Raw genomic sequence first — 22,055 nt, 5'->3', positions numbered from 1 at the left:
AAACACTGTTTGACAAGGTAATGGTAYAGTAATTTTTTTTTAGACTGTAGTGAAATCTGAGTGCTTACTCATTGGGTACAAGCTGCATACTCTTAGTTATCTGAAGGAAAACATCGTTAAAAAATTGGCTTCCCATTACTAAATCATGTGTCACATCACTTCACGCTAGTGGTTTACATGTGTATTTAATGATGCTCTGCACAAATTTTAAAGCCATAAAAAATAGCCTCTCAAAACATGGTCTGCTATTGTAGTTACAATTACACTGTACTTGATGTAGAAGACAGAACAGAATCCATATTTTGGGGCAATAAAGTATCTCCTATCTCCTACACTGTACATATTTAAAATCTTATCTGAAACCTACCTACTATAAAAGTTTTAGTCAGCAACAGCATTACGTATTAAAAGAGCACAAAATTTAAGCCCAAATTAACTTATCTCTAGAACTGTGAGAATGACAGAACAATTTTTTATTATATTTTAAATATAAAATAAAGACACATTTATAAAAACATAAGTATTTTGCAAAATATCATTRTCATTCAATTGATGAGAAATTAGCTTTCTTCAAAAAAAATTGTTGGGTAAATTCTAAAGTTACACCATTTTGTGTGACTATGCAGCRGTTTTTGAACAACACTCAGATACAGATCTGAAGAACTAACAGGTCTGTTCAGAGTCCTTTTGGTACAAACACTTGAGAGTTTATTAAGCCACAGGGCCATTTTGATGTCAGGCCTTGTCCAACAACGAAAATGGATTTTAGGCTTTGAATATAGGGACTACACAATATTGTCTTTAGTGTTAATGTAGGAGAATTGTGGAACTTGAAGCCAAGTTTTGCTAACTCGTTAGCCCAATATTTAGTTTCCCTTATTTCCTGAGTAGCTATATCAGTTATAACAAAATATCGTATTAAAATCACATAGTAAAACAACACTTTTGTACTGAGTATTGAACCTATTACAAATTTACAAGGGAAGACTGCATTAAGATAATGAGTGCAACTGCTGTATACAAATTTCTGAAGCACTCCATTAGTGTGATACTAAAGATGATTTAAAACTGGATTACTAATATGAAACAGAGCAGGCACAGCTGTGAGGAGGGGGACCTACACTGTCTGTTACGGTTTACAGTCCACATATGGCCTTAGCTAAGGTCAATAGCTTTGGTGCACCGCAGCATTCCCCATCTGTAAAATACCACTAACAATACCTACCTCCCCCTCGGGGGCATTTGGACGTATTATGCTTGCAAAGCACTTAGTAGCGCTGCTGTTCCCATCTTTTTAATACTACATCATCAAGGTTGGGGCAATGTCTGACAAMCACCTATAGCATCAAGGTTCTTTACTGTGTCAGCAAAGTAACGATCAACTCCTGAAATTTTTAACTATTTCACTTAAAAGAGTCAGCGCATACAGTCTCATAACGAAGACTTTTCATTTTATGAATTACGAGTTTCTAGGATATTTGTAATCTGCTGCATATTTTAATTACATATAATGGAACAGGTGCATTCTTACCTCAACATCCTTTTTGAGTTTTTCAAGGAACATCTTTTTGTTGTTTTCATCAATATGAATCTTTTGGCCATCATTAATAAAATCATTGTCTTTGAACGTTGGCAGCTCTTTGGCCTAAAACAAACCGAAACCTACAGTAAGATTCATAACATGAGCAGGAGCACAATGAAATTGCTCGTTCAACCTGGGTCCACAGCAAAAGCTCACCCAACCCCACTGGGAGCTACATGTTCAAAGCTTCCAAAATGCAAAAGGTTCACCAACGCCCAAAAGAGGGCATTAGTGAGCTATCACAGTGGAAAGTCCCACCACTGCTTGTGCAGCAGAAGCAAATACACCTCCATTGCATGCAGTTCATAATGATAAAYGTAGGTTTGTTTTCTCAGTTTATCCATGTAGATATAATTTTCCTGGGAAAGTAGTAAATTTAACTAAGACAAAATACCAAATCCAATACTTCATTGCCATCTGCCATTCAAGTTTGTGCTTCTTCCAAGACGTCACTTGTCAAAAGTGATCAAAAATAAGTCCAAACACAATCTATACCTCATAACAAAGTGCTATCACATCAAATCTAATAGGCATTGGATTACATTTTGCATAGCTATTGTGAAGGTTTATAAGTGCCTAATATCAAATAATTATTTAAAAAAGTCAACAGGAATTATGTAATACTGTCCAGAAGTGGTAAACCAGAAAAGACTACTGCATTTTAAAAATTCAATTAAATATCTTGATATTGGAGCGTTAGTTGATTATCTTCATCTTTAACTCTCCCATGAAGTGAGTCGCAACAGCATTAAGGAAAGTCAGAAACTTACACGACCAGTATAATAAAGTAACCACTGGTTTTAGTACCCAACTTAAGACCCCTGAAATGTGCTCTGTTTTCACAGAGCGAAGGGACTGGAAGCTCACTTTAAAAAGTCAAACAAATAAAAGTCAAACAATAAAGAAACAAAAACCCCAGTCCCTTTAAGGTATTTGGTCAAGGAACCCCTAAGTAAAGTAGCTCCTGCAATCAGAGCCTTTCATAGCCTTCTCCTTCTCTCCCCCAACTAGTAGGGAAGATTGGGAAGAACAGGTTTTATTTACAAAGAAAATGCCACAGAACATCTGAGCACTACAATCCTTGAGCCCCATGAACTAAAACACGTACTTTGAGTAACATCATTTCCCTTTAATTTGAAAGTCCTTCGGCTAGGAATAAAGGGCAGCCAACATGAACCTACTGCAACATCTTTCGTAAGTTTAATGACATCTATGACATCGCTTATAACCTGCCCAAGGACAACATTTTTAACAGTTTATTTTCTTCCTTCAGACACAGTAAAGAGGAGAATCTCAGAGGTTCTTCTGCCTTCTTGAGAACTTCTTGAAAAGCACAGAATTAAAATGTGAGATCATGGTAGACCCTTCAATGCCTTTATATATCTTAACAATGGTTTAAAGCTTTTTGCTTCTGGGCTGCATAGAAAGGTGGCTGAAATGCTCAGTGAACTGTCCAAATTTATTTTCTTGGACTTGGGATTTGGGCTTGCTCAAGAGCCCTCAGTGCTGCGTTTGTTTAGAAAAGTCACTCTCTTCCAGTAACTGCTCAAAAGCATTTAAACATTAGATTTTAATAGTTACGAATCAATGCTAAATCCACTCAATCCCAACATCTAATGAACTTTGGAAAAGGTCAGGTCTGAGTTTGGCATCTCTGAATTAATTACTGTGTTGCAGCTAGGATATTCTGATGTGTTAAGATAYCCCCTAACTTTGTAACAAAGTCCTATATTAGTTTAAAAATAAAAGGAAAAACACTTCAAGCAGCCAAGATGGAACGGTGACTGTTATCCCTACCAGCCTCCTTTCCACGGACAGTCATCCTGAAGTGCTCTGCCGGTTAACTTAAAGACACAGAGGCAACATGTGAGACACTACTTAAAAGCGAACAAGGAATTGTTTACTACAATGTGACAGCAGGCTGTGCATCGATTTTCTTTCTGGCCTACTCAGTAAGTGGTTTAGGATGAAAAAGAGTAGAGGAAATATCAGATAAGCATTCCAGACTAACAGCTGTAGGCTGTATCATACACAATGGAAAAAACCTCCCACAGGTGTGGGCTAACTTTGCAGAGGCTGGACTGAGGATAAAAGGATGTTGCCAACCCCAGCAGCTGGAATCCAGCGAGTGGGATGTTTGAGAATGGAGAGGAGACTTGGACGAATCAATTTGAGATGAAACAGTAATAAAAAATGCAAGAAACCAGCTCCCTTCATTCCCAGCAACAAAGTCACTAAAAATCCTCATCTTAGGATATTTTTCTATCTGGTATATCCAAATTGTTTATTAAACTAGAAAGAGGTTGTGGTGAAACAAATCCATTAACACACACACAAAAAAAACTTTATTAATGCTGTTGAAAATAAAGCAGAGAGGTGGAGGGGAGGCACAGAGGAAGGATGCGCTTGCGGTTAAGACACAGAGATGKAGGTTTATTTCTAGACCCGGCCACAGACTTCCTGTATAACACAAGGCCAGCCAATTAGACCTTGCTTGGATGAAGGGGAAGAAAAGTGTTTTTCCACTTGCGACAGTGGTCTTGTTAATAAAAACAAACTTAAATTGCAGATGGTAGTTTTTTGGGAAGCTATTAGAGCTGGTATCCCTGCCGGCCAGGTGCCATATTCTGCTTTAACACTGTCTGCCAATCTATTTTTAATGAACCTGAGCTAGCAAAGCTGACACAGCCACCTTTCTTGCCTGTCACCACAAGACCCAAAGGGTGCTCTAAAGGACGTTCAGGGCAGCGGGAAACTCAGCTCTCCCCAAAAGCGAGGCTCCTCACGGCCTTGCGTGCAGGGTCGCCCAGCCCTCAATAGCCTCTGTTCAGTTAGTCACCTGAACACCCACAGCAGAGAAGTTTTTGCAAATACAGAATTGCACAAATTAAAAGCCAATACTCAGGCATGTAAATAAATAGGAAGTCCTAGAAATAAAAGCAGTGGGTCCAACATAAGAAATCAGAGCTAAAAAGCCATGTGCTAGTGGTTGCCCTCGCTATATTTGTGTGATGCTTCTCAGCCTACACTCTTCCCTCTTCTTGTTACTAGATAAAGCTTTTTTGTGCTAGGAAATATCATTCTCCATATTTACATAAAGCTGARTATCACTAGGATACTATTTCAATCCCAAATGTTACTAACAGTAGCCAGTACTAATAGCAATTCACACAGAAATTAATGTCTTAAAAAGTGTTTTGGAAGTTTAGGAATTAAAACTAGGAGGGGCTTTAGCAGTTATTTAAAATCCATCACGTACGTTTCCATACTGAAAAATTCTAATGTATACATACTCATCTTATGTACCTCAGCAAGTGAATGCAGAAAAAACACATTGTTGCTGTTTAAACCACTGTATCTGAATGAAAAAACTGAGACTTTGCTTTAATGAAATAATTGATACAATTAGTTTTTAATGCAATCTCAAATATTTCCAGTGAAGCAAAATCCTCGTTGGAAAAAGAATCTCCTATAATGTAATTCATTATAATGAACATATTACTATCATTAAAGGACTAAATATTTTAAGAGCTGCACAGGAGATGAACRTCTAACTACTTCCACTAAATTAATAATAGATTTTCTTTCTGAATCATCTCCATCATTTTTAATCTCCTACTTGAAGATGCAAGAAATGAACAGTAGATTTTACAAATAAGTATCTATTAAAAAAGTATATTATTTACATACTTCTGTTTTATGTTCTAAACAGTGTCATGGTCGCAGATAATTTTAATGCAGGAAGATCTTACTGCCTTTGAAAAGGTTGAAAAATAATAAATGTTTCCTTGACTTAGAGGACAGAATGTGTAAGGCTCGTTTCAAGCCTAAAAATCACAAAGAATCAGCCTATTGMCTTACTGGAAGTGTTTCTGAAAAATATTTCTTGAAGGTAAGAGCCAGATGTGAAGATTTCATTTCTATGCGAACATGGAAATAGTTTTTGCACATTTCTTATACATCTCAATTCAGCACTCTAGCCTAATATGTTAAAGTGAAGATTAGTTTTTCTTTTTTAAAGGGATTTTTGTGCACCATGACCTAAAATAATGATAATGGCTAGCATTAATTCCGCATCTTGGAAGAAGCCTTCTACAATAGCTGTAGACAGTAAAGTCTCAGGATGAGTCTTAGGCTGAAAAAGGAAGACGACTAATTGTTTTCATAACCTGGCAGCAATTTCTTACCCAATAGAGGCAAAAAAGAGGTTGTAGGAATGTTGCATAACAGTCTTATTAATTGTTTTGGAATTAACTTGATAATGAGTCAGGTTATTCACATAGCTAAACCCTTGCAAAATTGGGCWTACAGTATACTGCCTCTGAGAATGGTGTAAGACATCTGCCATCAGTTAAATTCCACACCACAGCTTTCTTTTCACAGTGAATGTTTAATATGTACTTGTTCTTTTCAAGTTAAACACATCAGATTAACTTTAAATTGGAAGGTAGGATTTTTGAAAGAGGGTATTATGCTACATATAGTTTGCAATAACCTTGCACAGGTAGATGTCGAATGAATCAAAAGTCTAAAGTCCCTAGTTCTAAAAAGAGGAAGTGTAACTAGAACTTGCTTTGAAAATCTGAACACTGCAGCTCCTTTCCTCCAGTAGTTATGGTAGCTGGGCCCAAGCTTTTGTTGTACCAGTTGTCTTTCCTAGACAGGGATTTCTAACCCACYTAGGGCCCGCAGCCCATTTGATGTCAGGGGCTTGTAAATGGCAATGGAAATGGAGCCGTAACGCCAGAAGGGGGGTCTGAGAGGAAACACTGGAATGACTTTAATAGGTGCAACTAGGATTTTTGTAGGACTGTGCAGAAAGTTTTAGATGGATTAGGAATTCAAACATGGATGAAGCAGCACTAAAATAGTAAGCATATATCTCTTCAATGCTCAGGGAATGCGTTTAGAATTACCCCGAAGGTTAATGTTTTCCTGCTGCAAAATGAACATTCTGCATATAAAACACAAGATTCTCTTTTTTATTTTTAAACTTATTTTAAGTTGTGGAAAACAGACTTTTAAACAAAATAAAACAAAGAAGGGGGTTTCAAAACATCCCACTGCAACCTATAGCAAAAACAGGAATAGGCAATCAGAGCTGAGATCCCTATTTCAGTACTTAATCTTTATATGATACGAACTTTATTATTGTTTTCCAAAACAAATTTCTAATTTTCCCCCTTCTTTGTTTTATTTTGTTTAAATGTTGCAGTGTGATGTTTTGAAAGTCAATCTCTGYGTATGTCAGCCTGAGATTCATTTCACAGACATGCTTCACATATCTGTTGCATGAGGCATGCATATGAAGCAGACTAMAATCGGTAAAGGAAATAAGAAAAGAAGAAAAGGAATAAATAAAAAAAAATGTTCTGGAATTAGAGATTTTAAGTTAGCAGGAAGAAATACATCATATTTTGAAATAATCAATCTTGAATCAAGTTTTACCTACTGACATCAAAAGAAAAAAAAAATTCAAGCCTGAAAGAGCTTGTTGCTCTGCTCCTGTACTAAGGTCCTTCTTCCATTAGTTATACTTGAGCTCTCAGAAACCTGGTAATTTAATTACTGAATGTTATAATATATAGGGTAAAAATTAAAGTGTAAAGCTGAAAAGTGATTTGTTACATCTAGCAGTACCTTCTGATTTTAATTATCAAAGCTAAGTAATTTGCATGCAATTTAACTAATATGTAACATAATAGCTATTAACAATAACTTCTTTCAAAAAAGAACTTCAATAGAAAACCCTCTATTCAAATGAATTTACTGTCATTTTTATGTATTTATGTTTATTTATGAAACAACAGATATCACTGATGTAGTATTTCAACTAGTTACAAACAAAAATTTAAAAAGGATATGATTATCAAGCTATGAGATTGCTCAAGGAAGATGAAACATGGTGAGCTTATATTTAGTTCACYTAGGTTTTATTCTTCCTTTTCAAATTGCCTTCTGAGCTGCTCACTCACTAGCAACTTGCTTAAGTTCTTTAGAAGTAYAAGCACACTCAGCTATAATGGCTAATTTCATGTCATACTGAAAGTTTAGCATAACTGTGAACAGAGAGACGACCAGGGGAGTTCTGCATTATCCTTGTTTCTCTCAGGAGGGCAAAATTTTCCAAGGAACRAATAGAAAATGCCCACTGTCAATAATAAAAAAAGAGAGAAATAAAGACTAAAAAAAAAATAAAGGAGTAGCTGTCAGAATTTGACAACTGTTGAAACATACTGTTCTTTTTAAATTCAAGACATCTGTAAGTACATGTTATGATACTTATTGCCAAGAAAGTGATGCCTTTATTATTAAAATAACACTTATAATGCAAATGAGAGGAATTGTGTGTTAAGGTGAAATCTAAGGGATGGAGCTTGTCTCCACACTGATTATCACAAAATATTGAAATGACAGTTTCAGAGCTTATCATCAATATGTTAGGATATTAAACAGTTGAAAACAGTCAAACAGTAGAAAAACTGAGAACAGGGCAGCATGTAACATTCTCAAAGTCATTCCAGCTTTTTTTATTCCTAAAACCTGATTAAAAAATGTTTAAATTGTAATATCTATTTTATACCACAAAACTGAAGTAGAAAGACTCTTTTCTTTCTGATTTGTTATTTTAAGGTCCATTAAATCCTTCTGCATAATTGATTGCCTCTTACTTACTAACAGAGTAAATACTAAAGAATAGAGAGATTAAAAAAAAGAAATTCAAGAACATTAACATTTTAGCCAASTTTGCCATTTGAAAGTAATTTATCTAGAATTTTCAATCCACATTAGCAAGTGCTAATGCAAGAGACTGAAAGATTTGCTCTTCTGGTTTCTGAATTCCACAGCTTTAAATGAAGCTAACATACTATGTTCAGTATTCTGAAAATCATTTGATTAGTTGAATACTGACATTTGAAATTAAAAATTAATTACTTAAAGGCCTATTAGAAAAAAGTATTACCAGACATTTTAGTCTTACATTTTATCACCCAAAGCTTCCTGCTTTGTATTGTCTGTTTTTCTGATGTGAATAGCAGTGAATGCCTTTAGAATATGTAATTAAATAATGCTGTCATTAATTTGGATTCTATTATTATTAATGTAATTTAGGAGGAAATTAATAAATTGATGATTTAATTTGCCTCTGGCTAAAAATTAGCTAGTAAGTTACCATATCAGATAAGCATTTGAGATTTTCTGTTTTTATTAAATCATTCCAAGTAATTTCTTGAGACATGATAAATAGGAGATGTCAAAAGCTTTTGAGAAAGTTTGCTAAAAATGCTTTTTTCCCCCCTTACTGAGCTAGAATTTTCCAGGCATTCCCRTATCTTCAAGATTGTCATGAAATTCCTACAGAAGACGACATACTAGAAGAGAATAAAATTTTAAAATAGTGACATCTACATAAGACAAAATGAAAGTGAAAAACATACTGCAGAGCTCTTACTTGCCAGGTTTGAACAACAGATCCATCTGCATACTTATGTCAAGACAATTCTCAGGGTCCTGAGCTTGGTGGCACACGCGCAGTATGCCTAATGATTGCAGGGTTGAAACCCTGGTCTTTATCACTGCTCGTATAATTTCAAGACTAAGCTTTCCTGGCCTATTCATAGAAATACACAAATACTTTATTATATAAGATTAAAGATTGTGCTTTAGAACTGCTTAAAATAGTTTATGTAAGTGAACTGTTACAGCTCTAATGCCTGTTGCAGGAGAGATTCAGATCACAAAGACTAAGAGTATTCGAAACAGCTACTATAAAGACAAATGACAGTATATCCTGACCTTTTCCAAATCAAGAAAGAAAGCCAAAATTTATACAGAAAATAGACAATTCCCCTCCTTGGAATAATTTACAAAATGATTTATTGAAGTGTTCGTAAAATGCTGTTCCTTCTGCAAAGCTAGTAGTCCAYCCAGTTCATTGAGCTGCTTTGAGATCTTACGCGGAGTGCTGGCTTTTCCGTTCCTTGGTGCACTGCATTGACTTTTGAGGGGAACTAAGGGTAACAGAAGTCTGTTTTAACAACCTGAGCCTGGCTGCCTGCAACACCAGTAGGCTTAATGTGGCTCTGTCTCCAAGTCAAATTTCTTTAATAAGAAAATAATAYGTGAGTTGTTAAAATATCAGAAGACGATCCTGGGGGCAGCAATTTTACATGTTTCCTTCAGGTAAGTCCCACAAAATGAAAGCAAAGACCTAGAAGTGTTGAAGTTGATAGGAATTCTTTCATTAGCTTCAGTAAAGTTATAGTTTCACCTTAAATTTAGAGAAGTATTTTTGTATACAACTCTACAAAACTACAGAACTTTGTAGTCATTAGGTTCTAATTAGCTACAGTTGTAATTTGCTRCTGACTTGCATGGGGACAGAATTAAGTCTGTGTTTGAGGTTCTCACTCAATAACTATCAGTATAGTACTGTTGATCTACTTATGAGTATGAGGCATATTCCTACAACTCCTCAGAAAGCACAAGCACTGAATATCTGTACAGTATCAGTTATTTTATAGCTGAATATATGTAATATTGTTAAATTTTATGTTACTATTCCAACTGTTAATGTTGCAATCTGAGCTCTATTCCAACTTAGATAATTTGCCTTCCTTGTTTATATCAGATTATTTTAGTACTATCAGCAGAGTTTTTCAACGGTACTAGCTATCATTTGTAAAACATAGAAGGGTTAACCTCTCAGGTTTATAAACACAAGTAGCTGTGCTACAAAACAAGAATAAAAATAGACCATAAGAAAAGRACAAAGACCATTCAAAGCATGATCTTGAGGGGCCTCACACAGTACAGCAGAAGAAAACTAATGCAGATGATTGCAAYTTCAGTTGGCGTCAGGGACAGGTTAGTTGGCTAATGCTTGAAGAAGAATTTAGGTGTTCAGTCATAGTTTAGGAGAAAGTGGAAAAACTTAACACAAAGCTTTTCACATAGCTAAAACTTTAGCCCAGACTGCTACAGCCTGTCTCTTATTCCTTAGAGTAGTTGTGGGCTTGTTGAAGACCTAAAGAGGCAGGTATGGCACAACTAATGTTTAAGAAAGCAGGTGTCACATATTTCTAGACTTCACCCAAAATCCTGAAATCTAAAAAGTCTCACAAAACAGAGACAGTGCCTCATCTTCAATTACCTGCAGTATGTCTAGACAAACCTCTCCTAGAGTACCACCAGTGTATTTTACAKAAATCTGAGATAAACATTTATTTTTAGAATACTATATTTTCCAAATGAACCAAAAGTAGATGTAGAAAAACAAAGTGACCAACTTCCTTTTAAAGTAAAAYTGCAGCTACAGAATTTGAAGGAGAATCTCTCTCATTATAGCTACATATCCATCCAAGTTTGTCACAGGGACAGTGGTTTGCTTATTTATACATATCTTCGTGTACTCAGCAATGGTTCTCACAAATCAAAGTTTGATTCAATTTTACATTCACGTTACAAGTTGTGCCATGTCACATCATTCCATCAATTGACACAGAATATCTGTAAATGTCTATTACTAAAGAGTAAGAAAACTCAAGATGAAGAAGCAAGAGGAAAGCGAAGTTCCTGATGTTTTTCTATCACAGTCAGGTTCTGAAGAAGCTAGGACATGAAGAGAAAAAGGGAAAAGGACAAGGTGGAAGATTGGTTCACTTTTCTGAACTTTCACCACCATTACAAAAGAATATTCAAAAGTCTGCAGCAAACAGAGGAAAGATAAAGGAGGCAAAGAGGCAGAACTCAGGAGGTGAGAATACGACAGAAAACAAAGAAAAGGGGCAGACCAGCACTGATTATGCATGCCCTGAGACTATCTAGCAGTTTAGATAACAGAAAAATAAACAGAAATGCACCATACCTTTTCTTTGTCACTGGCTTCTCGAGCCACAGTAGAGCCCTGAAACAGAAAAAAGTGCATCTAAAAATGTGCATATCTCAGAAACTAATTTGAAAACTTCTATGATAATTGATCAAGAAGGAGCTGAACTGTATCCTTCTAAACTTGAGAGCTGTTTCAAAGAAAGGTGATACAGTAGGCAGAATGCCTGGGGCCCTTGAACTGCTGCAATCAYTTGAAGAAGATAGATCATGAAAGAAGAAAGATACATTAAATCCTCAGGTGTTCGACCTCTGTTGTCCCCCCTCCTCCCCATGCTGGCATTTCTTCCTCACATCTCATCCCAATTTTGAGAGAATTATCTTGGAGGTTCAGTTTGTTTGGCAGTCTTGTGATCTTCTGGTGCCAGTTTAGCTGCACTGTTATGGAATAGTCYTTTATTATAGTTATTTGGACATATTTAATACACAATTGAAAATGATGTTGCATGATATAAATTAATACACAAAAGATTACAAAGTATAAACAAGAAGAAARCATCTTACAGCAACATGAAGTCAAAAAAGAGAGATGGGACCAAGAGTAGATTTACCAAGATCTTGTCCAGTGTTTGCCAAAGATATTTTGAACGCTTTAAAAGACTTCTGCCCCCGCCTTAAAACCAGCAAGCTATGGGGTGCTTTCTAAATAGGYTGGAGGTGACAAAAAGCACTGTGCATGTTTCTCTGTAAGTTTCTGGAGCAGGAATATGCCCTTTCACATACCCACAGTTTATCCATCACATAGTGGCACTGTAAGAAATAATAACTGTAGTAACTGTAATAACTTTATAACATAAAAATACAATATGCTAGCCTGGATGGGTAAATTAGCTCTATATTTTGTTGGAAGGTGTGCGTTGGGTAAAAAAATGCTGGAGTAGAGTTGTACTACTTTAAAAAACTTGAGAACTCCCAACCATACCTCAGCACTTCATTGTTATTCTGTATGGTACAGCAAACAGGGATTTCATTCCACTGTACGAAAATAAAGCTGAAAATGAAGCCTGATAAAAGTCTTTGAGGATACACATTTTATTTTGTATTGTATTCTCCATCTGCTACAATAGACTACTGTGCCTGAAAAAAAGGTCTGCAGAAAACTGAAATGAAAGAAAAAGAGCATTTGCAATAGTCAGATTAGGGAGATTGCCAAATTTGATATTTCTGTCATTTTAACAAAATGACTCCGTGGCCCAGAACCATACCTTTGGAATCCTATGCTGATCTGTAGTCTCTTAGCATCCATACACCATTGGCTCTCCTGCCAAATAGTATTAAACACTAACAGATCAATTCATGATAATCTGGAAATCAGTTCTCATAAAATCATCTCCAGTCAAATATCTACTAATTTCTAGGTAGGTACTTCACAGCAGGAAAAGATGGCGCTATAKGTAGCATTACACACCCCTTCATATGGAGTGCTAGGTAACCATCTTCAAACGAGCTCAGATACACTTATGTAGATTAGCACGCAGAAATTAAACATATTACAAAGAAATAGGTTTCTCAGGGGAGGCTCTATGGAGGAAATGCATACAATTCCTTAGATAGAGAGACTGAGAWTATTTGTGGCATTCATTCTAAAGTACTGTATATTAATTATTGGCAAAATTGCAAAGAGAAGAGAGAGTTTTAGGGACAAAACCGAAACAGACTTTATGATAAAAGCAATAGAAATTCCGCATTTTAACATCTGTTTTATTTTTTACTTAAATTTGATGAAGCTTTTGTAGCAATAAGTGAGATGTACTTTGTTAGTAACATTTTATTGGTTTAAATAATGACATTATTTAATCATTATAAAAAAGCTCTCTGCCAAATCAGCTGTGGCTCTCCAGTGTTGATAAAAGCATATAGCAGGCAGAATTGTTAGTGTATTTGTCTGAACGTTTTATACCTTTAACCATTAGTTACATTTAACAAGTGTATCTGGTTAAATTACATTTTTAAAAATTGTACATTTTTGTACAATTGTGTATATACATTGTTTTAATAAAATCATTCTTCAGTTTTGCTAAACCTAAATTTAGAAGTAAACCACCTAATTTTGGTTGTTACATAAAACAACTCAAATTCATTAAAACATTGATCAATATTCTATTATCAACAGCTTCTAACAATTATATTAGAGATTTTTAACTGCTTTATCAGTTATTTCATTAACAGTTATTTCTTACCTTTAAATCATATTTTCTATAGACAGATAAACGATGGCTGAACACATTTCTTGTAACAATCATATATATTTCAACTCCATCAACAGTTAGTCGGTACATGCCCAAAAACTGAGGAAGAAGTGTATTCCCATGACACTCCACAATAAACTGCAGGAACAAAAGAACAAAGCAGAAATAAGTGTTTGTATATATGTATGTATATGTATTTCTAAAATTTTTAAAGATAAAACACCCAGAAACAGCACATATATTTGCTGAATATATTTGTGTGGAGACAAATCTTCCAAAAATCATACCAAAGAAAAATCCTTCATCAGGAGATTATCCTATTTTCAGCTCAGTGTTAAAAATGAAAAAATAAATAAAACTTGAATTGCTTAGTTTAAAAATCTTGACTTCTGCAAATAATCTCATAGAAAGAGTAGGCTCTTTCTGAGAGACCTGTGCACTTCTGTGGTCCAAAATGCAGATAGTGTATGTGAAACTGATCTCAAAAACGATAACTCTTATTTTTACAAACATCACACTGCTGTATTTTGTACTCTGTTGTCCTAAATCATTTTTAATTTGAAAAATTTCAGTTCTAAATACTTGTTTATCATAATGAATGTTTATGGTGCTATGTCACCAACAAAGAATACTATCTGTTTTCAGCGACTTTCTGCTAGTTCCCATGTGATGTCAACTTTCAGGGTCAACACAGCTGAGCAGCAAAGTGTATGATACTTGTGTGTTTGAGTGTGTATATGTATATATATATATATATGTGTGTGTGTGTATTTATAAGTTTAATTTACACCTTGCTGTATGTCATTAAGGTCTTCTTATTCCATTACAAATGGACTAATAACCTTGAAAAGATCTGCCATCTGCACTGGATTGTTGACTTTTTTTATTCTTAAATTACCTGCCTACCACTAACAGTTCAGAGTACTGTTGAAAGGCTACTGCTGGAAGCAGAAAAAGYACAAACTACATTCAAGACAAGAACTACCGAAGAACGAGTGTTTAGTCCCAGAATAACCCCCCCCCCATATTATATTAATCCTAAAACCAAATGTAATACTCATATTACATGGAATCAAGGAAAAGTTAAGTGACAATGGAGTAAAATAGAGAAGGAATCAAGAACTTTCCTCTTTCTGTTACTACCAAGTTTCAAACAGAAGAACCTGGAAAAAAAATAAAAATTCAAGCCCTAAACAGGAAATGAAAACACTAACAATCACTTTTTAAAGCAGATCAGCTTTCAGTTTTTACTGAATACTGAAGTTTTTGCTTCTTTTCTGTCAAAATGACCCGGTCATTAAAAGCACATTTTTTTCCTCAAATATAGGAGACTTTAGAATAAGTTAAGAGAACAAGCAATTTGAATCCTCCTGTAATAACATTGCTTAGTGTGTGATAATAAACAACATAACAAAGCTCTTGGAAATCTGAAGATTTTCCAGTTTGGCTCCTCTGGTAATTTTAAGGAATTCCTCTTAGTCTTACTAACTTTATATTGGAATCCGCACATATCAAATACAGACTTTTCTTTTTTAAACTGCAAAATCAAAAATAGCTTTTTAAGAAAGATTTAAGAGTCCTGAAAGCAATCCTGTCTGGCAAGAACCAAAGTGAACGAACAACAAAGCTTGAAACTTTTGACTGTGAATTGAACTAAATTACGACTAACAGCTCTGACAGATGAGYCCTGCTGGTCTCATTGCAACAGTTTAGGGTATCACACCACCTTCTGCCTACCCTGCTGCTTTCTTGGAGGTTACAATCCCCTAAGCAGAGAGAGCACATACTCATGCCACGATTGCCCCAGTTCACAGTCCAGCACTTTAAGCTCTGACTGCCCAGAAAGCAGCAGAACACCTTACTTCAAGAAAGAAGTAAGTTCATATGCCCCAACATACAAAGCAGCTTGACAGCAAAAGGTCACAAAGGCAAATTCAGGTCTGAACAGTGCACAAAGATTGATCATTTTGCATTTGAGAGGCACTTTTACTTTGTTTTTAACAGACCAAAAAGCTTTTAAATCAGTTTTTGGATTAAAGGATTTTGATCATAGGATGATTAACAACCTCACAAAGCAGTTACTATGTGTTAAAAGGTACATAGCTCATTCTGGYCATCAGTAATTTCTCTTAAACAGGCAATCACAAATTGAAAGTAGAACTATGAATGTTGGGGCTGCAGAAAACTTGTTTTTTAAAAAAATAATCCCTATTATTCAAACTGTGTTGATTATTTTGCTATAAACGTCTAGTACTTGGCATATATTCTAATGGTAAATATGTTTCTAATATATTGAAGGCTGGGAACATTGTTATCATAAAAAAGTTTACTGAACAATTCCCCCTCCAGGATGATCAGTTTCTGCAATGACGATAAAAATGAAGCTAGTCTCTGAGTGCCACAGAATTTCAGGCCATTCAACTGCTTAAATTATCCATCTATTTCTAATCTTATGGCTCTTAACTACAGAATTTGAATGCCTACAAAGTAAGAGAAATACTATTATTCCCTTTTTCCAGATGGGAATGGAGATTCAGAAGCTTAAGTGTTTACTCAGAATTACACCGAGTTTGGGCTACATGAAGGAATGGAGCCTAGGTGTCTTGCCTACCAGACCAATCCCTTACTTGCCCAGTGACCTCTCCTCTCCGTTGCTAGGGCATAGACTTGACACTTAAATCATCTCCTCAACCCCAGCTGTTGCTAACTCTGTGATTTTAACCTTTCTGGTCCTGAGTGTCCCCATCTGTAAAAGAGCAATGGCATTAACACAGAACATGTTTAACATACTCACTGTAATTACATTAAAAAAAATGTTTTGGTCATCAGAAGGCAACTCCCCCCCCTTCAAACTATTGTATTATGCAATAAGAAAAAAAAAAGGCAATTCCTAAGAATGGCTTAAATCCTATTTATAAATTATGGTTAGCCATTTGCTAACGCTGCTGTTGCATTTTAGTATTTCGCAAACAAGGCAGTATTACTAGCATGGAACAGGGGTCATGAGAAGCATTGTTAGTACAGCTCTCCATTTGATAAAAAGGGACTTGGCCATGCCATTGCAGACTTCTGTAAGAGGCCTTCTCCAAATAGATGATATACTGCAACAGTTATTTCCTGCTTGGTGCTGACTGTGGAGACTTATGCCATTGGCATTAAAAAAAATAAAAATAAAAAGATTCCAGTGTTTTCCATGATAGCATTTCTTCTCCTGATGGGGAGACAAGGGGAAGAAGGAGGAATGCCACTTGCTTTCAGAATCTACAAGGTTGGTCTAGAGCTTCCTACCTTTGAAACTATCAATCCCCCATATCTGCATCACAGAGGAGGCAAAACGTGTCATCTGTTTGGGTGGGAGTCCAGCAGGACTTGCACTGGTGACTGTGGCTGGCAGAGTTTCAATTTGTCCATCTTGATATAAATGAAGTAGCAATTTAGTCACCTCAAGGTGCTTTTTAGGAATGTTTTCCTGAAGTTTCCCACTCACAGCTGGAATAAAAGTGAGCCTAGAAAATAAGCCGGTACATGCTTAACAAGACTGCTAAATTTCAGTGAAAGAAAAGACCTTCACTCCTTTATGTTAATTCTTTCTAAAAAGAACATTACAACAATTCTATCAAGCAGCCTTGCTAAATATATCTATAATACGTAAGCTATCACATTTACAAGTCCTTATATGCAGAAACAAAATTCATGTTTTTTAAAAGAGTGTTATAAACACCCTATCATTTTCCTTGTTAATTCAGACAAACAATTTTGATTTTTCTGCACTGCACAAGGACAATATTAACATTAACAAAATAAAGTATCATCAGCATGTTGACACGTTTGATCAGCTGTGCAGCACATAAGCTTTCAAATATTCAATTTTCTGAGCTTTCTTGAACCCCATGCTTAAGGTGACAATTAATAAGAAATTCTTTATGACCTTAAATTCTCAGTAGCTTTTGTAGAAATACAGCTTCAAAATTCCTTAACAAAAACAGTATTTCTCCCATTTCATTTTACATTTAAAAAAAATTCCAGCCTTTTACTTCCTCATGGTAATGCTACCAAGCTACGAGGAAGACTAAAAGAAAGCATAGTGCTTATAACTATATGGGCAAATAAAACTATTTTTGGCTCTTTTTCGAAAAACAGATTGTAAAATTCTCCTGTTCCTCCCATTGCTCCTCCCCTTAAAGATAATCTGYGGAATAAGTTTGACACTAGTGAAGGTTAAATCCTGAGTTATACCTATGTTAATTAGGAAATACATAAAATATTCCCTCTGTTACCTCTTCAAAATATTATTGTCAAGATTTTCTTAAACATGATTAGGGCAACACTGCGCTTGACTAATCAAATGCTTAAATGACAAGTCTATAAAGTCATTAGGACACTTTCATTAAAGAAATTAAATCTCATAGGATACAATTATTTAAAAGCATTTTTGACATTGCAAGGACATGGGGTTGTTGCTACTTTTTTGGGCTCAACTTTCATATCCTCTTGCTTGTAACTGTATCCTCCAATGTGCTGTGTGTGCATATGTTTGCCGGTGGAATCGCTCCCTAAAAAGGAGATTGAGTAGTTGTCCAAAGAATTTTGTCAAGTTTCAGAATAATGTGTTCATCTACATTCAGTCAGGATTACTGTCATTTTCTCAAGCCCTAGTAATTTCACAGCAAATTATCTTTTTGGTACATGTGACTTACTAACAGAATTAATTAGCTGAATTAAAAAACATAAAACTATATTGATAAAACAGCATTAGATGTAGATTTTCAAGGCATATAAAATTGATTTATTCTAGAAAGTCATGTAAGATAAAGTAGTTTATTTTAAGGAAGTGTTCAAAAAAATTTCAGGTTTTAAGATACAAGCCCTATGATTCACAGCCTGACATTTCATGTTGTTTCAGACTTGGGCCAATGCTCGTTTGACTTCAGCATAATCCAAATGTGACCACCATGTGCAATTATCTAGGCTGCAGATCATAACACTTGATGCTGCTACCATCAAATGAGTCACTGGGCTTGTTAATTTCTTCTGAAAGTGCTCTGCACAGCATTAATATTTTACTTATACCTATATAAAACATAAAATATTTTACATATTTCTATAAATATATTAAAAAATACCTGCTGTTGAAGTCCAGGCCTCAACAGAGCTAATGCAGCCAAGTTCCTTCTATCATTTTGTGTTGTTAAATACTCAAGCATGAAATTTCACACCTTTCTATGACATTTTTCAACACTTTTTTTTCAGTAACAATCTCAGTCCATGGTGGTAAGACCCATGTGTGCAAGCTGAATTCCATCTATATCCCATGCTAACTAGTTTCCTGTTTTCAGCAGCACCTGACCTACAGAAAATAGTGGCCCTATGGACTTAGGTGGAACATATACTGTTCAGATGAGATCGCATATATTCTTACTTTATTTTTTTTTCTGTTTCTATAGCAAAGTAGTTTTATAGGATAGTTGCTTTAGCACAGGGCAGAAGGCCACATTTTATGCAGCCCCTTGACTCACAAGAAGAGCTGGCTAAAGGACTTTCCTCAACTGTCTTTGCAAATCTCCCTTAAATCTTCAGCTCTTACTGTACTAGGACATAAACAGAATCAGGGGCACAGACACACTGGATGCATGCTTCTTCATGCACATTTGCATTTAAATAGTAACACATTATATTGCTTTACCTATCTTTCCCCTTCCTTCCATGGTATATACAGATGTAAGTCACAAGAAAACAAACAAACAAAAACAACCCAACAATATAAACCTACCCCATGCAGTAATGACATGGAGGGAGGATGTACACAAACTTTAATGCTGCTTTCCTTTAGCAGCCTTCTGGCCTGATGCCAGCCTATCGCTGTGCAAATCCCTTGACTTCCTTACTTTCGTTTTTGCAATCTCCTCCGGTTCATGTTGTCACCACTTTTGTGATAAAATTGCTTTCAGCCTCCAGTAATGGTTTCCCCCCTACTTATGGTGTTAACCTTTTTTACTACATCCCATTCAATAACCTTGTGTTATTCCTTGATTTCTGAGCAGCCCTGAACCGTGCTCTTAGTGCAGTTTCCCCCTTTTTCTCCTCTTTTTGTCTCTGCTTTTTCCCTTTCATTGTCTGCCCGTTTCTTCCCCATTTTTCTGCTCCAGAAGCCAACGTCCTATTCTTTCTGCTTTTGTTTTCTCCTTTCTGCGGTCATGTTCCTTTTTAGCTCATTCTATTCTTCTCCATTTCTTTTCATTGCATTTTGCAGCTGGCCCCGCTTGCCGCCCCTGCTAGGCGGGCAGTTTCTCCCCGCTGCCCGTCGCCATAGAGACAAGCCGGCAGCGCAGGAGGTACCAGCTCTGTGCACAATTACCTGGGTAAGGAAGGGAACACGCAGTCAACAGCGACAGCTACCTATACAAAGCCTGAAGGGTACCGATACTTGGGAGCAGGTCCGCACGGGAAAGCTTGTATACCAAGTCCCTCTCATGCACTTGCTTTGAAATGGCTTCCCAATTTCTTTTCCTTACAAGCACTAAAATCTCCTGGGTGTCAGCACTGAGGAATAATACATTCCCTTTGAAGCCCATTTCAATGAAAAAGAAAAAAGGCGTGCAAAATCTCAAGTTGCTGCTTTTTCTTTTAATTTTGATCCAGCCCTTGACCTAATCTCAAAGAGAAGATTCCACTTTTACATCAATTTACAATAATTTAATATTTAAAGCAAGTTTTACTCAATGGGAAGGACAGGGTGCCTTGGTTCAGAAAGTAGAACATTCACCTACAGAATTTTATTCAACTGACACTGGTTTCTGCCCTTGAAAATCATATTTTTAGTTTACAAAATATCTAATTTACACTAATATCTGCATAGTGTATTCTCGTTTCAAGTAAGTTACTAGATTAACTTTTTCCACAGGACTATACACCCATGGGAGACACATAAATGTAGCCTGAAAGTACATAAAAATAAAAAGTTTCTTTTAGGAAGAAGCAGGGTATTACCTGTTCCTTACTTAGATGRTGAAATGCTAGTAAGGCACAAATCATAAAAGAGGACCTCGCAGAGCAACATTTTAACCTGTACACTCTGTCTCTAAAATATGTGTTCAGGCTGAAGACCATTACTCTTTGTGTGCAAAGGAGACTGCACACACGCTTCAGTAATTTCGGAACATTCTGTTACTGTGCTCCTTAATACATGTATTTCTTTTTCTTAAAAAAAAAAAAAAAAAAAAAAAAGACTGTGTAAAGACTGTGTAAAATGCTGTATGGGGAACATATATCTAACATAATACATGAAGATAATATAAGTTACTAATACAACTTCTAGCATTAAGAGGTGTATTTTTCCAAACTAGTACTAGTATTTTAGTTTTTGAAATGGCCTAAAGTTACTGCAGTGTTTCTTCCAGTTACTCAAGAACCAAACCCAAATCTGCATGTTAATAACTTACTAATCAAAACAGCTGTTCACATTTTTCTCCCAGGTATTTATGTCAGTGACAAAAACATGACATTAAGTTACACATCCTTCAAAAAGCTGTGTTAAGTCTAGTGCTGAGTCCTAAAAGAGGAGAATAATCTCTTTTTCAATGTATTTTTACTCGAATAAGGGAATGAACCAAAGCACTTGCTCTGGCACTTACAACAGGACTTTGCTTTCAAACTCAAGCCAGGAAAGCAATATGTATGTTCTCCAGGCCACAGCAACTGCACAACCTTGAAGATGCCTCCATCCCTACGCATGGAGAGCAGCTCTCCTCACTTGCCTCACCACTGAGATGCCTGACTGATGAGCTACGTTCTTATCTTCACTCCTACTACCCAAAGCAGGAATGATATGCAAATTATCAAAATGATCCAGTTTAGAGTGCAACCAGGGCAGAAAGCATGGTAGAAAAGCCTCCATAAATTCTTTAGCCTTGAGATAACACTGTAGAAAATGGAGATATGTATTTGAATCACTTGAAGATGCTGAATGCATCTCCAGTCATTAGAGGAACTATCCAGGATCTGTGTCCTTTACCACAGAGGGAACCTTTACCATGAATGTTTTTAAAGAGGTAAGTTTTGCTGAGTTAGTTACCTCTCCTCAGAAGAAAAACTTTTCCCACAAGACATCAAGGACATGAAGATGTTTGTTGTTGCTCCCTTCTACCCCAATTTCAAGGGAAGGCAAGAGATCAGCTTCCCTAAACCCACCACCAAACCTACCACTCACCATTTCTAGGAGCTCTGTCTGCCCAGCCCCAGGGCTTTTTGGACAGACCTTCCCAGGACATGAACTTTCCTTTAACATCACCAAAGGGAGCTGTGGGCTTAACCCCAGTTTACTGATCCATCCTCCTGGAGTCAGGAGCCTAAGTTTTAAACAATACAGCACCAGATCTGGAGGCATTTGAAATGAACAT

General features: G+C 36.0%; 1 protein-coding gene across 1 annotated transcript in view; it reads right to left on the bottom strand.

The window, feature by feature from the left end:
• The window catches only part of PIP4K2A (phosphatidylinositol-5-phosphate 4-kinase type 2 alpha), a 52,636-nt gene that overhangs the window by 7,311 nt on the left and 23,270 nt on the right, over positions 1–22,055 (bottom strand). The window contains exons 5-7 of the mRNA XM_085318344.1: positions 13,651–13,797; positions 11,451–11,489; positions 1,532–1,645 (exon numbers count right to left, since the gene is read on the bottom strand). Coding sequence (XP_085174470.1) covers positions 1,532–1,645; positions 11,451–11,489; positions 13,651–13,797 — 300 coding nt within the window. The remainder of the gene's footprint in view (positions 1–1,531; positions 1,646–11,450; positions 11,490–13,650; positions 13,798–22,055) is intronic.

This window comes from Rhea americana, unplaced genomic scaffold (genome assembly GCF_003343005.1).
Source record: "Rhea americana isolate MKP2758 unplaced genomic scaffold, rheAme1 scaffold_53, whole genome shotgun sequence".
In the NCBI taxonomy this organism is placed as follows: domain Eukaryota; kingdom Metazoa; phylum Chordata; class Aves; order Rheiformes; family Rheidae; genus Rhea; species Rhea americana.
The sequence above is the reverse complement of the archived record's forward strand: the minus strand, read 5'-3'. Positions and strand labels throughout refer to the sequence as shown.